Source organism: Hyperolius riggenbachi, chromosome 2 (genome assembly GCF_040937935.1).
Source record: "Hyperolius riggenbachi isolate aHypRig1 chromosome 2, aHypRig1.pri, whole genome shotgun sequence".
Taxonomy (NCBI): Eukaryota; Metazoa; Chordata; class Amphibia; order Anura; family Hyperoliidae; genus Hyperolius; species Hyperolius riggenbachi.
In genome coordinates, this window is record NC_090647.1 from 144426994 (window position 1) to 144443777 (window position 16784).

General features: G+C 44.8%; 1 protein-coding gene across 1 annotated transcript; it reads left to right on the forward strand.

The window, feature by feature from the left end:
• Window positions 1-2962: 2962 nt before the first annotated feature.
• On the forward strand, window positions 2963-16179 carry LOC137544111 (ubiquitin-ribosomal protein eL40 fusion protein-like). The gene is given in 5 exon segments (XM_068265180.1): window positions 2963-3063; window positions 8309-8431; window positions 13543-13629; window positions 16074-16121; window positions 16124-16179. Coding segments are annotated over 4 exon segments (294 nt in total). The 5' UTR covers window positions 2963-3063; window positions 8309-8328.
• Window positions 16180-16784: the final 605 nt, after the last annotated feature.

Sequence of the window (16784 nt, forward strand, 5' to 3'; positions counted from 1 at the left end):
AACCCCTCCCACAAGAAGCTCTGAGTACCGAGGTACTTCTGGCAGTTTCCTGTCTGTGAACTCTGTTACATTGGGCTCTATTCACAAAACCATGCACCCACTAAATAACCTAATTACGCACTGCCTGTACATATACTGTATACTTCCCCCACCTCTTGTTTCCACCCCATTCCTTTAAATTGTAAGCTCGCAAGGGCAGGGCTCTCATCCTTTTGTGTCATGGAATGTTATTAATTCAATTGCTTGCACACTGTTAGAAATTTATACATTTTAGTCATCCTGTTAAATCAAATTGTAATCAGCAGTGCTGTATCTTGTATCAGTGTTCATATTTTCATGTATATCATTGTCTGTATCATTATGTATCCCTTGTTTGTTTTCTTACACTGTACAGCGCCACGGAATATGTTGGCGCTTTATAAATAAATAAATAATAATAATAATAAATGTGCGGTAACTCTTTTTTGGGTGAAAAATTACCTCCAGTGATAATTCACTAAAAATAGTGAAAATAGTGAGTATTCACTAAAAATGTACCAAGTGTGATAAATGTTTGATAAAAGTTCGGTAAAACAGGTGATAAAACTGTCAGTAATATGTACGGAAATAAAGCTTTTTTTGACCATTTTAGGTCAGTCCATATGCTTGTCACCCATTACACAGAGACGACCCAGGAAAGCCTGTCACATTTAAAGTGGGATCTCAACTCTTGCGCAGGACAGAAGGAAAACATATATAAATGCACCCTGTATGTATATAATTTAGCCTGTCTAATTCCCCCTCATCTGTGAATAATCACAACTGTAATTTGAGCTCTCAGCTGTGCCAGTTGGCTGCCTCAGCAGAGGAGCTAATGTGTAAACACAGGATATTAACCCTATGACTGCTTCCATGAATGCAGGAAGTACACACACTGGAGATTTTTTGCTGGATTTGTATCAGCTGTAACAAAGAAATGTTTTTCTTTAAAGGTTTTTATGCTGTTGCTTATCTTTTAGAGCAGAGATGAATTTCCTCCTCGGCATCTATTAAATCATCTAAAAGACTGTACGAGGTGTGAAAGTGCACCTTGAGATTAGACACACTCGTCTTTTCTGCCTTCTATGGAAAACTGACATAAACTCGAGCAAAGAAAGCTCAAAGGGCTCCATCCTGAAGGCCAACAGCAGATAAGTGATAATTATCACCTACCATATGTAGGTGATAAAAAAAATCCTTAATTAACACCAACTATTCAATTGAGAATCTCAAATTGGAGATACATTTTGAGGGAATTACCACACTTTTACCGCATGAGGTAATTTAGGGAGAAAAAAAATTGTGAATTTGAAAATGGAGATATTTTGGTCGGTGTTTATCACTACCTAATTTAACTCATGCGGTAACTCATTGAGAATAGAGCCCATTGTGGGAAATAGTAGTTTACAGCTGTTTCCAACTGCCAAAACAGCAAGCAGCAGCTACATCACTTGCCAGCAGTAAAAATGTCACCATGTAATAAATGTCAGAATATAAATCAGGGATTTAAAATATTTTACAATGGGCAAACACTGACTAAATCACTTATACATAGGTATTGTAAAAATGAAGCACTTTTTTATTACATTATTTTCACTGGAGCTCCTCTTTAACCCCCCACCCCAAACGGGCAAAGTAGCTAGTATGACTATCCCTCCCAACATTTTGGGCTCTATTCATAAAAAAGTTGTTGCGAGAAAACTCCTGGAGGGAAAATACCGCAGCGGTATTTTACACTTCTGGGTGGTCATTCAAAAAAATCTTGAAAGCTGCGATGCAAGAGCGGAGATCTCCCGCTGAAAGCTGGCGGGAAGCTGTCGGAAGGCATGCGGAAACACTTCAGCCGGCAGAGTCCCTCCGTGCACTGCTCTCTCTGGGAGGTCTGTCCCATTCACTTGTATGTAATCCGCAAAATCAGAGGAAGCGGTATTTCCCGTCCACATACCGCTTCCTCTAATCTTTATGAATGGCCATTTTGTTACTTTTTTCTAGATAAATCTAGAAAAACACTGGAGAAGGCAGAAATTTCTCGCTCTGCTGGGGGATTGTAGATTTTCATGCGGGAACAGCTTTTATGAATGCCCACTTTGCTAAATGGACTGGAAAATCCGCTTTTTCGAGCGGAAAACTTGCGGTAAGGTTTTATGAATAGAGCCCTTTATGTGTCGCACCACCCCCCCTCCTAAGGAAAAAACTAAGTGGCCAGCATTACTGACCCTCTTCCCTCACCTTCACCATGTATATTAGCTTCCTACAAAGATTGCTGTAACTGGAGGTCAGTCTCTCCCCCCTCCCAGTGGCTGACGTCCTTCCCCTCATCCCCTGCAATGTGAGTGTCCCACAACCTTGTATTTTAATGCACAGCAAAGCAGTTTATAATGCCATTACACCTCGTCCAGCGCTGTGCATTGCTCCTCTCCTACACTTTAATCAGAGCTGCCCAGTGTACTGTGGTTCACGAGTTTGTCACATGAGAAGTCAGGAGCTGCACAAATGTAAATGATACCAGAGGGGCTCTGATGAAAGCAGAGGAGAGAGCAGGGAAGAGGGATGCACAGCACTAGACGAGGTGTATGCCATAGATATACACCGCTCTGCTGTGCATTCAATTGCAAAGAGGACAGACATTGAAGCCTTCAGGAGTAAGCAGGGACTCCAGGGAGAAGCACGTCAGCCTGAGTGTGGGAGTATCAGGTGCCCTGCGAGTCGCGCAGCTGTGTAGTAAAGCACGGGAGATTAGACCTCGGCAAGCCTGCACAGTGACAGCGACTCATAGCCACTTCCAGTGACAGTTCTCTGCGCTAGGTTCGCGAATTTTTCAGAGTGCGGCAGAAAGGTAGCTGTAAATGACGACTCTCCCCCCTCCTTTGAAGCACTGATGGGTGTGCGCGCATGCGCAATGCACACGTAAGCTATTTTGGACGGATAGTCAGGAGGGACAGGACACGGCATTCTCCGTGGACGTGTGTAGCACAGATGCGCGACTCTGACAAAGCGCATGCGCAGTTTAGTTTCGGCCTCTACTACGTCGGACCTCGGGAAGAGGTAGGGTGGTGATCTGTCGCTCAGGGAGCAGCGGCAGCTAAAGTGGCAGTGTAACTGACGGAGCGGGAGAGGACACTGTGAAGGGGGCAATGGGGACACTGAGAACACACAGACAGATATAACCCTCGCCCTAGTGATGTGTCCCGCTCGCCTGCCATGTGCTTCCCCGGCACCCGTACCTTTCCCGGGCACCCACGTGTCTGACGGGTCTACTGTGTGCTGCGTCCTGCACTGCTGTATGGTGGGGAGCAGCTGCCTTACTGCATGAATAGTGACTACCCCGGGGCTCGGATCAGTGTGTTCTGCCGTCTGGCCTGCTATGCAATCCACATACTGCAGCACAATGGCTGTATGGCAAGTTATTCCAGTCCTCTCTGGAGCCCTCCTCCCCGTCACACACGAAGTCACCATAGTGGGGCAGAGAGATCTGGCGTATCTCTTACACTGAAATATTACACCTGTAGGTTGGATATAATGTGAAACCAGGACATAAAGAGATGAAATAAAAATCTTGCTTCTAAGTTTGTGAGTGCTGAGATGAGCCTTGCACCAGAGCCTTACAGGCGTTCCAACATTTTAGCATACCTGACAAAATAGCATACAAATGGTACTGAGCATGTGCAAAGTCATGCATGTCATACATTAACCCCATAATGCCCATCAGCAACCCCAGTTAGCTGCCCGGTTGTTGATGTGCAATCTTCTCCACTATCCAAGTGGACATAGAGTTAGAATAAAAAGTTGTCCGAGCGAAGCGAGGAGCCCGCAGCCCAGCGAGCGGCAAAGGGGACACTGATTCTACTAAAAAGGGGTAAATCACTTTAAATGTATGCTGTTTTGTCAATGTATGCTAGTTAGTCTGATTACGCTGTCTGTTAATTTGCGCTGCCCTGCATGCGCAGTAGGAGACTGTGGCAACAGTTCCTATTTAATTATATTTGCATATTTAGTAGGTGTGCATTGTGGGTAACCACAAATGTTCATTTATAACTGAATTATTGCAAATTTCCTTCTGTTTTAAGAAGGCAATTACACCAAGCTTTGTTTTTTTTAGTAGGAGGGCTTTTTGGTTCCTTTCATCCCCCTATACATTCCTAGTAGTTTGGGTCACCCTGAGCTGCTTGGTTACTCTGTTGTACTCGACCAAGCCCTATTTCATACAGCCTTATAAATCCCTGCCATGTACTGATGAGGACCAAAAGTCCGAAACAGGCTGTCTACATGTGGGTTTGATATGGCTGTGTAAAACTTAAAGCTATAGGCTTGCTATAAACCAGCGGTTCTGGATGCTTGCTTGGCTTAAAGAGACACTAAAGCGAAAAAAAAATATATGATATAATGAATTGGTTGTGTACTATGAATAATTACTAGAAGATTAGCAGCAAAGAAAATATTCTCATATTTTTATTTTCAGGTATATAGGGTATCATTCATAAACAGGCTGTCGGTAGTGCGGGAAAACACCGTTCTTCTCCGCAACCGGTAATTAAGACTTCTGGGTGGCCATTCATAAAGAAGTTGCCTGTTGCGGTAGAAGTGCGGAGGTTTTCTGGAGGAAGCTGGCGGCAGCGTGGCGGTAGGCATGCGGAAACTTAAAAGCTGCCCGATTCCCTCCCTGCGCTGCTCTGTCTGATGCTGCTTGGGAGGTCCCTCCCATTCATTTATATGTATTCCGCCCGCCTATCGCTACTGTCGAGCAAGCGGTATTTTCCTTCCGGATACCGCTTGCTCTAATCTTTATGAATGGATGTGTTTGTTACTTTTTCTAGATTAATCTAGAAAAACTCCGCACAAGGCGGAAATGTATCGCTCTGTCACTTTTTCATGCGGAAAGAGCCTTTATGAATGGGGCTTATGCTGAGTGGTCGGGAAAGTCACCGGTGTTAAGCATTTCCGCATGCGGAAATGCTTTATGAATGATACCCATAGTGTTTTTCTAACATTGCATCATTCTCTAATATGTGCAGATTACACAACACTCAGCATTCAAAATGAGTCTTTCAGAGCAGTCTGTGAAGTAATGACATCTCCTCTAGCAGAGGAAAAGTAAACAGTTCAATTACACTTGAGATAATAAAAGTCAGATAACAGCCCTCTCCAGGACAAAGTTAAGTTGGAGAGCTTAATAGCTTTTTTGCATAGAGATAACAACTGGAGTTTCTCAACTCTTCCTGTACTGGAAACAATTAGACTGATGTATCTGATCTTAATGTTTTTTTTCTTAGCTGTACTACACATACAAATCATAATATCATTTTTTCCCGCTTCAGTGTCTCTTTAACCTCCTGAGCGGTCTGGACGAGCTCAGCTCGTCCATCACCGCCGGAGGCTGCCGCTCAGGCCCTGCTGGGCCGATTTTTATCAAATAAAGTGCAGCACACGCAGCCGGCACTTTGCCAGCCGCGTGTGCTGCCTGATCGCCGCCGCTCTGCGGCGATTCGCCGCGAGCAGCGGCGAAAGAGGGCCCCCCTAGCCGCCTGAGCCCTGCGCAGCCGGAACAAAAAGTTCCGGCCAGCGCTAAGGGCTGGATCGGAGGCGGCTGACGTCAGGACGTCGGCTGACGTCGATGACGTCACTCCGCTCGTCGCTATGGCGACGATATAAGCAAAACAAGGAAGGCCGCTCATTGCGGCCTTCCTTGTTTATTCTGGGCGCCGGAGGCGATCGGAAGATCGCCTCCGGAGCGCCCTCTAGTGGGCTTTCATGCAGCCAACTTTCAGTTGGCTGCATGAAATAGTTTTTTTTTTTATTTAAAAAAAACCCTCCCGCAGCCACCCTGGCGATTTAATCAGAACGCCAGGGTGGTTAACAAGGGCGGAAAGGGATAATTTGTATATTTAGTAGGTGTGCATTGTGGGTAACCACAAATGTTCATTTAGAACTGAATTATTGCAAATTTCCTTCTGTTTTAAGAAGGCAATTACACCAAGCTTTGCTTTTTTAGTAGGAGGGCTTTTTGGTTCCTTTCATCCCCCTATACATTCCTAGTAGTTTGGGTCACCCTGAGCTGCTTGGTTACTCTATTTAATTATGCTGCTGGTGGTAAAATACTAAATATCTCTGCTTCCTTACATCCTACACTCCCCAAATTTTCAGGGTATGGAGGGGACCCCTGAACTACCTCTATGCCAAATTTCAGGCCCCGAGTCCTACTGGTTCCCGAGATAGATTACAGAAACCTATCTCCTGAACCAGCGGGGCTTGGGGGCTGCAATTTGGCATAGAGGTCGTTCGGGGATCCTCTCCCTACCCTGAAAATTTGAGGCCTGTATGATGTGTGGAAGCGGAGATATTTATTATTTTACCATCAGCAGCATAATTAACTTCACACTGAGCATGCGTGCTACTCAATGTGGAAGGGAGCTTCCGGGCAGCGCAATCAGACATTACATCAGGACAAGGTCCTCCAGCACCCAAAGCTGAGACAAGTGCGCCCCTCCATCCCACCCACACCAGCCTTCTCGCACGGATTGCTATTAGACTGATGCTGGGAATACACCATGAGATTCTTTGGTAGATAGATGGTTCGATAATTTCTGACTGGTCTGATCTGATTTTCGATCCTTTTTTTTTTTTAATCGGTTTTGCATAGAAGTGAATGTAAATCGATCAGAAAAATGATCGGACAGTAAATCTGCTGAAGAATCTCATCGTGTATTCCCAGCATAAGAGATGCCCCAGGGCTCCCAACACCTTAATCTCTAGGTATGTGGCTTGCAGTCACTGTGTGTTGTGCGCCCCCTCCTACACCGCGCCCTGAGGCTGGAGCCTCTCGCCTTGGTCCGGGCCTGCCTTGCACATAGGGTAGAGCGGAGCAGTGCTTTTCGGCGCTGCTAGATTTGGGCACAGCTGGCGCCACCATAGACTATAACAGGAATCACAACTGAGCGGCGCTCAGTGAGTAATGTCGGTACCGTCAGACGGTGCTGAGGTTGCTTAAAAAACACAATAATTCGTCCTCCAGCAATCGCTGGAAGCTGAATTATATCATTCCCCCACTATCCATGGCGGCCTGGAGGGGGAATAGTAATTAATACGGCCCGGACTTGTGCAGAAGCAGGATCAGCCATATACCGGCTGTATCCTGCGCCCAAGTCTACCGGCGCCGATTTCAAATGTATGCAAGGTAAAGACAAGCTAACTTTTGGAAATAAGTTTTGCTCTACAGGAAGTGGAGTGACTCTGGCCTGAATTGGATTTTTGCACAGGGTTAAGCAGGTTATGAAACCATAGATAACCTGAGTAATTTAATAAAACAAATAGTTGGGTAGTTATGATAGGTTCACATGGTGGGTTGAACCAATAATTTGACAAGTCTGTTCTCACGATTGATGACTGGATTAATTTTGTAATGATAGGAAAATCGATTCAGCTATTGACCAAGAGCACATCGGACATGTCAAAATTAACGGATCAACCCGTCAGTCTGATGGGAAATTAAATCACGTGTAACCAGTATTAGCCCTTAGCATTCTGAATCCAATTAGTCCTGTGCAGTGTTGTAGTCCAGTCAAATTTCACTGCTTATAATACAAAAATTTTGCGTTTAAATAATACATATCAATCTCTGGCCCAGAGCCATCAAATTTGGCCCTCAAGTGCTCTCCCCACTTTGCATTATGTTTGGCCCACTGTACACCAAGAGTGAAGCTTTAAGATCACCAAGGAAGCCATGTGGGGGAGGAACAATATGAAGGATGTTCACTCTCGCATATGGCTTCCTTGGTGATCTTAAAGCTTCACTCTTCGTCTACAGTGGGCCAAACATAATGCAAAGTGGGGAAAGCACTTGAGGGCCAAATTTGATGGCTCTGTTCTTTAAAGCACTAGGCACCAGGAAACTGTATGAAGGGGGGAAATTACCACTAGACACAAGGGAACTGTATAGGGGACTGAGGAGAGCCACTAGATACCAGGAAACTATAGGGGGCTGAGAGCCAATAGAAACTAGGGATTTGTATATAGGGGCCACTAGACACCAGGGAATGTATAGGTGAAGAAGGGGGCCCCTAGACACATTAAAAGTTTTTAGGGGAGGGAGGAAGAACCACTAAACACCAGTGAACTCTTATAAGGGAGAAAGGACCACTAGAAAGTAGGTAGACAGCTGTATAGGGGAGGTAGGAGGGCCACTAGACAGCAGGGAACTGTGTGTGTAGCTCTCTGGTTTAAGCAACTAATTACTAAAACTGAAAAACAAAAATGTCGTCTTATCCAAGTGTTCATTAATTTCCTTGTTTTGCAGGAAACCAGAAAGACGGCAATATGCAGATCTTTGTAAAAACTCTCACGGGAAAAACTATAACGCTCGAGGTTGAGCCCAGTGACACTATTGAAAATGTTAAGGCCAAGATCCAGGACAAGGAAGGTAAGCCACTCTCAGGGCCCATTCACACTATAAATCGCAAAACGGTAACGCTTAGCGCAACCATTTTGCATGGCTGATTTTACCGCAATTAGCGTGGTAAAATCACTGCTCACACTTCCGCGATCCAGAGTGATCACGGTCAGCGCTTAATAAGCACCGTACTGCGATCGCTCCAGAACCGTTGCAAAATGCTGCATGTAATACTTTTTGCGATTGGTTCTAATCGCAAAATGCCTGCAATCGACGCCAATTGCGGCAGTGAGATCACTGCCATTAGGTAAATTAACTCTAGCGCTTTGGTGATTACCGGGAATCGCCCACTAAGCGCCATAGTATGAATGGGCCATCACTTTTGCCACATAACACAAATGATTTCCTTCCTGCACTGTTAAACCATAAGGCGGAGAGTCCTCTTCAAAGCTGGCCGACTGACATTCAAATTTTTGTACAATTTAGGCATTGGATATCTGAAAGATTTGTTTGCACCACATGTTCCATAAACTCAGCATATCCGTTTTTGCTATCACCAGAATCCACCTCAAAACCTTTGGACTTAGTCTTCTGTCGCATGCTGCTCCTGCCCTTTGGAACTCCTGCTTCCTACTTCATAATCAGGACAGCCCCATCCCCAAATGACACCTGTTTAGTCTGACATTCACAAATATATGCAGTTTTTTCTTCAATTTTCTCAGTGACATAAACCCACCACTAATGATCAGACACACCAGGCAAAAATAAAATCCAATCTAAATACTACCACAAGTACTTTGCTTATCTGGTAATGTATGCGGTTACTGCATACGTTCCCAGACATCCAAAATCCTTGTGATCTGACATTTGGCAGTGCTTTTCAAATGTTGTGGAATGAGTCTGAGCTAATAGCACTTCAATTCATTTTTCAGACTTGGGTACGCACAGAAAACTTGAGTTGCGGCAATCTGTAATATTTTTAGACTATTTGAAACTTGTAGACTGCTGAGTTGTACTGTTTTGCTCATTGCAGCACTGACCAATTAGCTGGCATGTATTTCATTAACCAGCAGCTAGTACACACTATGGGTGCATACAGACATTTTTTATTGACCAGTGACTGGCCAATTTTATTGCCTCCTTATAGTATGAGCGTAATAATATTCAAAATCTGTTGTCCATCATACTACAAGGAAGTAGTAAAAGGATGCGTGTACTAAGGGATACACTACCAACCTGTCAGGCAGTTGATTATTGTAATTGACACAAGGATCAGTCCTTTGCACATGCATACAGTGTGACTTGAGCATGATCATTCAGCGTTTACCAGCACCATTAAAGGAAAACTTAAGGGAACTATAAAAAATGAGATTTACTCACCTGGGGCTTCCCTCAGCCCCCAGCAGCCGATCGGTGCCCTCGCAGCCCCGCTCTGACGCTCCAGGACCCGCCGCGAACACTTCCGGTTTGGCCGCTGGCCGCAATGGCAGCATAGGGGGCGATATACAGGCTGGGAACGCGAAGCATCACTAGCGTTCCCATGCCTGTCGGCCGGTGACGGCCAAACCGGAAGTGTTCGCCGGTGGGTGCAGGAGCATCTGAGCGGGGCTGCGAGGGCACCGATCGGCTGCTGGGGGCTGAGGGGAGCCCCAGGTGAGTAAATCTCATTTTTTATAGTTCACTTAAGTTTTTTCCTTTAAGCTACGTACACATGTGTGATACAAAATAATGTTCACTAATGATGTTTCAGCCGATGATTGGTGTGTGTACCGCGGTTGCCGATTAACTTTGCTCGGGCATCGTTAAAGATTTGTTCTGTCGGATCCTTAATGACCCCTGATGCCCGACATGACAAATCGCAAAGCTATTTTCAACCCCCGCCGATCGTTGACCCTCTGTCCTTCTCCATACCAACAGAACACATTGTTAGCTTCAAGGCTATGGATGTCTGTACAGGTTCGATCCACGAATTGTCACCCGGGGGATCGTTTCCTGAACCTCGATGGGCAACAATTCTCCCATGTGTGTACTTAGTTTTACCAGGGCTGTGGAGTCGGTACAAAAATCATCCGACTCCAACTCGGACTCCTCAGTTTATGAAACTCCAGGTACCTAACGTGGCTCCGACTCCTTAGTCTAAAGGTTGCCACACACGATACAATAAAATGATCCAATTTTACAGTAATTCGATAAAAACGATCGTATCTCTCTAAAAAATCAAGATTTTTTTTTTCATTCGACTGAAAAATCCGATCGGATTTCCCATTTTTTTTTTTTTTTTTTTTTTATTTAAATCGATCTGGAATGCCAGATATTTCTCTTCAATTTCTACTAAAGATTGTATGGTGTGTTGGATTGTTAATTTATTAATATAAACACCCTAGCAATTTTCTTTGCGTTTCCAATCATTATCATAATTGAGGAAAAAATTGAACATACGTGTGTGGTACATTGGTCATATTTTTGAAATGTTACAATCAGTCAGAAAAATTGATTAGCAATTCTTAAATTGGACAGATATTTAAAAATTGTACTTACCAGCGCTGTGGATTTTGTACAAAAATACTCCGACTCCTAAGGCGCTCTCAGCGGACTGATAAGGCTGTTTCTGAACGATTCGCACAGCAGGAGGGTCTGGCGGACCCGTCGTTGCCGACGGTAGTGCGTGAGGACGCACCTTTAGTTTATGATACCACTGACTCCGACTCCAGCTACCCAAAATTGCCCCGACTCCAAAGCCCTGAGTTTTACTATCATTTATCAGTAATTTCAGCCTGGTAATTAAATTACAAGCCATGGACAAGTCTGATCATTTTGATAGGATTGTTCATCAGTTGGAATGAAATTGGCTTGTTTTTGTACAAGTCACAAATGTATTTAATTTACTTCTTGGGTAAATGTAAGCGTACAGTTTTGTAGAATGTTTTTCTTATCCCCATAATCACGAGCTCTGTGAGCCAGGGTAGCAGTTTGTTTGATAGTTATTGGAAACATGCAAGAGGTCACTAGAGAATATAATTTATTCAGATCAGACCTCAAACTTAAATAGAAGCAGGACTCCTTGTCAGGAGGGTTAAAGAGACTCTGAAGCGACTTTAAAAACAGCTTTTTACCTTATATTCTACATGGGCATGAATTGCCCCCTGCTAAAATGCAGCTATCCCGCGGCAGAACGAGGGGTCTTTACCCCCAAAATCCCCCCCCACCCCCCCCCCCCCCCCCCCCCCCCGCAAAATCCACAACCAACTTGGTTGTAGATTTGCTGCTCATGGAGGCAGAGCTTTCGCTGTAGCCCTGCCTCCATGCGCGTCTATCAGCGGTGGATCTCCGCCTCTCCCCCGCTCCGCTCAGTGAAGAAGACTGAGAGGGGGAGGCGGAGATACGTGCTGACAGACACGCATGGAGGCAGGGCTACAGCCCTTAGCTCTGCCTCAACAGGAAGCGTTCCCCGGGCACCACGGACGGGATTTGGGGGGTAAAGACCCCTCGTTATGCCGCGGGATATCGGCGTTTTAGCAGGGGCAAACATGCCCCTGTTGAATATAAGGTTAAAAGCTGTTTTTAATCTCGCTTCAGATTCTCTTTAAAGAGACTCCGTAACAAAAATTGCATCCTGTTTTTTATCATCCTACAAGTTCCAAAAGCTATTCTAATGTGTTCTGGCTTACTGCAGCACTTTGTACTATCACAGTCTCTGTAATAAATCAATGTATCTTTCCCTTGTCAGACTTGTCAGCCTGTGTCTGGAAGGCTGCCAAGTTCTTCAGTGTTGTGGTTCTGCTATGCACTCCCCCCTCAGGGGGGAAAGAAACACTCAAATGATCTCTTGAGATTCAAAAGGAAGGCTGTATACAGCCTGCTTATGTATGGATGTATTTTCTATGTGTGGACATACTGTACATCAACCTACTTCCTGTTTTGGTGGCCATTTTGTTTGTTTATAAACAAACTTTTTAAAACTGTTTTTAACCACTTTTAATGCGGCGGGGAGCGGCGAAATTGTGACAGAGGGGAATAGGAGATGTCCCCTAACGCACTGGTATGTTTACTTTTGTGCGATTTTAACAATACAGATTCTCTTTAAGTCCCAGCCAGAATGAGTAAGTATGTGAGTGCTAGAACACAACATGGAGTGCAGTGCACAAAGGCGGCAATGAGTGAGTACCTGCCACAGTCTAATTTAGTTTAAATTCAAGTTCTGATCCGATTGATGTGGAATGCTTTTCTGAATCAAATTGTTCATCTCTAGAAGTAACCTGAGCTGTTTTCTTTGACCCCTGAATTTAGCCTTAAATTTTTCTATTCAAAATCCCTTAAATCCAAATAAATAAGACACTTGATGTCAAAAGAGATCTGAAAAGTTTGTTCATTTCTATTTTTTGTAACTGAATGATCCAGATTGTAGGTCGCATTGAAAGGGGGTAAAAATTAAAATGAGACTATGGGGAAGATCAATTAAAGGATACCTGATGCCAGATAAGAAAATTATTTACTATTATTTATTGGATAGTCGAGAGGCTTCCCTGGTCTTCCTACGTGCGTCCCCCGTAACTTTGTTGGGATCCATTTATAATACTTAACATGAATGTCGAATATAGCTCACGGCTGCGCTTCCCTCAGTGTGCGAGTGCAGCCGCAAAGTACAGCCTATCCAGTAGCATGGATGGGCATGACTTCTTCCGTTTCTGTGTTATTGCGCAGGCGCGGAGCCTACTGGTACCTGCACAGTACAAGTGCGCTGGTACACTGAGGGTACGCAGCCAAGTAGAAGGACCCAGCTGGCTACTGGAGGATCATCGGGGAAGTCCCTGGTGCATCCAAAGGCTCTCCTCTAACACACACACACACACACACACACACACACACACACACACACACACACACACACACACACACACACACACACACACACACACACACACACACACACACACACACACACACACACACACACACACACACACACACACACACACACACACACACACACACACACACACACACACACACACACACACACACACACACACACACACACACACACTTACTTTCTTGTATTATACAATACTGCAGCTTCCTCGCGACTTTTATCTTTTTCCTTTCCATCTTGTTTCTGTGTTAATGAGAATTTCCTTTTTCAGGTATTCCCCCTGACCAACAACGTTTGATCTTTGCTGGTAAACAGCTTGAAGATGGACGAACTCTATCTGACTACAATATCCAGAAAGGTAGGAGCTGTTATAATTATTTTCTTTTCCTTAACTGACCTGTGTTCTCTAGTTTTATAGCACAGTCACACTAGTAACAATGTTTCACTGATTATGACATGTTTCTAGGTATTCATAAAAGTTTAGAAAGGTAGGATCCCCCCCCTTAACAAATCTGTATTCTATAGTTTTACACCTTGCAAGCAAACTAAACTCTAATATTCACCCCAGTATATAGCAAGTCACACTACAGTATAATATCGTTATAGTAAACTGATATACTAAAACTTTAGCGCCGTGCATTCTGATCTAGCTTAGACACTGTCTGTGTTTGCTTGCTGAAGCATTGAAAAGAATAAATGACTCCCAATTATTGCCTGAATTAAGATACAGTACTTTAGTATACTATATGTGCTTGAGTATAACTTTTCTGATATAGTAAACTACTTTGCCCGGTCCCTTAGAGTTTACTATAAAGGGATTCTACTGTAGTAACTACTGTTTTTAGAAAGTGTTCACTGTTTCTAGGTATTGAAATAGATTTAAAGGACCGCGTGAATTATGTTTTACTTATTGTAGTGTAATATAGTCAGGAAAGGAACAGCATGCGAATAAGAATGGCAATGGTTTGTGAATCCAAGACACTAGAAGTGCACTAATAGATTGCCTTTCATGAAGTTGGCATGCTTTCATACATATTTCTGGCAAGACTTTGCACCTTGCTTCAGAAAAGTTTTTAAATAAGACAAACCGCTGAATACACAGATGCCCAGATTAAAATTAATCCAGGTTCTGTAAATAACTCATATTCCTTAGTGCAGGGATGTCCAAATCAATTCTTGAGGGCCATGTCCATGCCAGTGTTTAGGATAGCCTGACAAATGGAGAAATGTTTTCTTGGCTTTCCTGATTTAGTACCATCAGTTCTTTTGAGTTGTGCCAAAAATGTCAGCAGACTTGTGAGGACGGGATTGGACCTCCCTGCCCTTGTGAATAGCCATTACCTGTTTTGCTAATTGTTCTACCAAAAAGCTGTCTATACTCTGCTCCATGTGGTTTAAGTAAACCTGAAAAGAAAAAAAAAATACACACACACACACACACACAGACACACAGACACACAGACACACAGACACACACACACACACACACACACACACCCCTACCTACCTACCTACCTGGGGCTTCCTTCAAGAAAACCTGTAACTAAAAAAAAGTTTCCCTGGGGGGTACGCACCTCGGGTGGGGGAAGCCTCAGGATCCTATCAAGGCTTTCCCCGTCCTCATGTGTCCCACGTTGGTCTCGCTGTGCTCCTCCGAACAGCGGGAATGTAAATATTTACCTTGGCTCCAGCTCAGGCCCAGTATCGGCTCTCCGCTCGGAGATAGGCGCAAATAGCCAATCGTTGGTCCCGCTCTACTGCGCAACCGCAAGTCGCCTGCGTAGTAGAGCGGACCCAACAGAGATCAGCTATTTCTGTGCTGAGAGCTGCAAACAGCGCCACCAGCTGGAGCCAGGAAGGTAAATACTTCAAGCCTTGTCATACTTGTCGAGCGAGGATTGCGGGATGCTTTGGGGGAGCCAGCCCTGTATTGCCTGCAGCTACAGGGATGGAGAAAAGCCTCATTGGGACCCTGAGGCTTCCCCCTCCCAAGGTAAGTGCCCCCCAGGGGAGCTTTTTGTTTTAGTACAGAGTCTCTTTCAGGCTGCTCAGTCCCTCGCCGTCGTCCTGCGCCTCCTGGATCCTCGGTAGTTCCGCTTGTTGGTGCGTACTGCACATACACGGCCCAGCCATATCTGTGACTGCGCAGAGCGCTTCTGACTGCGGGAGTGCAACGGGTAGTGAGTGTGGCCAGACTGCACCGGACTGACGGGATTAGCAAGGCTGCCTAGCAGAGAATCCAGGCAGCCTGGGAGGACAGTGAGGGAGCGAGCAGCCTAAAAGGGCTGGAGGAAACCCAAGGTATGTTTATATTTTCCTATTTCCTTTATCTCAGGTACCCTTTAAGTTTACATGGTTGATTTATAAAACATTGCATTGGTCTCTTCCCTAATGGGAAAAATGTTGTTCCAAACTTGATTGGGAAAGCCTGTGTTTCATTCTGAGTGGCCCTGTTTTCATATGGTATTTGCCTGGCAGAATTATGGATCCCTGCATGGAAATAGCTTAAAAGTGGCACTTCAAGTACGCATTTCCAAAATGCTCCTGGCCTCAACTGACTGCTGCGCACAGCGGGGCAGGACTGCAAAATTACTTGGATTATGGACGTGGATAATATTACACTGTTAATAATGGGGGGTGGGGGTCCAGAAGGCATTCCCATCCAAACCGATGGACAGGTAAGTATGAGGAGAGGAACCCATAAGCTGGTGAGGTTTGGTTGAGTTCAGGTGCCTTCTCACTTCAGGTTCCTTTTGAAATGATTGTGTTGCTAACCTGCATGTTTTTATTCTTACATTGCAGAGTCCACCCTGCATCTGGTGCTGCGTCTGCGTGGTGGCATCATTGAGCCTTCCTCAGGCAGCTTGCCCAGAAGTACAACTGTGACAAGATGATTTGCCGCAAGTAAGTGCATTTTTTTTTAAGATAATTATTAGCTATACAAATACAACTGATGTGTTTATGTAGCATTAAAATACAAAAACAACCTCTTGCATGATGCAATGTCTGCATGTACTGTTTGTGCTGGTTATCTGATTTGATGAGTAAAAATGCACCTGAGATAAATTGTACTGGAGACACGCCAAAATTGCCACGATTGTGATTTTTCAAAAAGGACAATGTTGAGCCCAGTACACATGGTGGCACTTCTGTCACCCAGCAGGTGTTGGTACTCAATCTCTTGAACAACAATGCAGTTCTGACAAGTGGCGTAGCTACAAACCTCGGGGCCCCGATACGACTTTAGAACCGGGCCCCCCACCCTAAACCCTGCCCCTTAGCATAGGCCACACCCCCAGGTCACCCCCTACCCCCATAAAGTGTTCCTCTTATGGCCTACCCCCTGCTCCCTAAGGGCGCTTCTTCCAAGAAGCCCCTTGGGCTGGGCAATGCCCTCTCCCGCAACAACATCCCTTCCCCAGAAAGCATGCCTTTAAAACACACACACGCACACGCACTCTGGCACACAGATTCACGCTGGCAAACATACACACAAACACACACACATTGTGG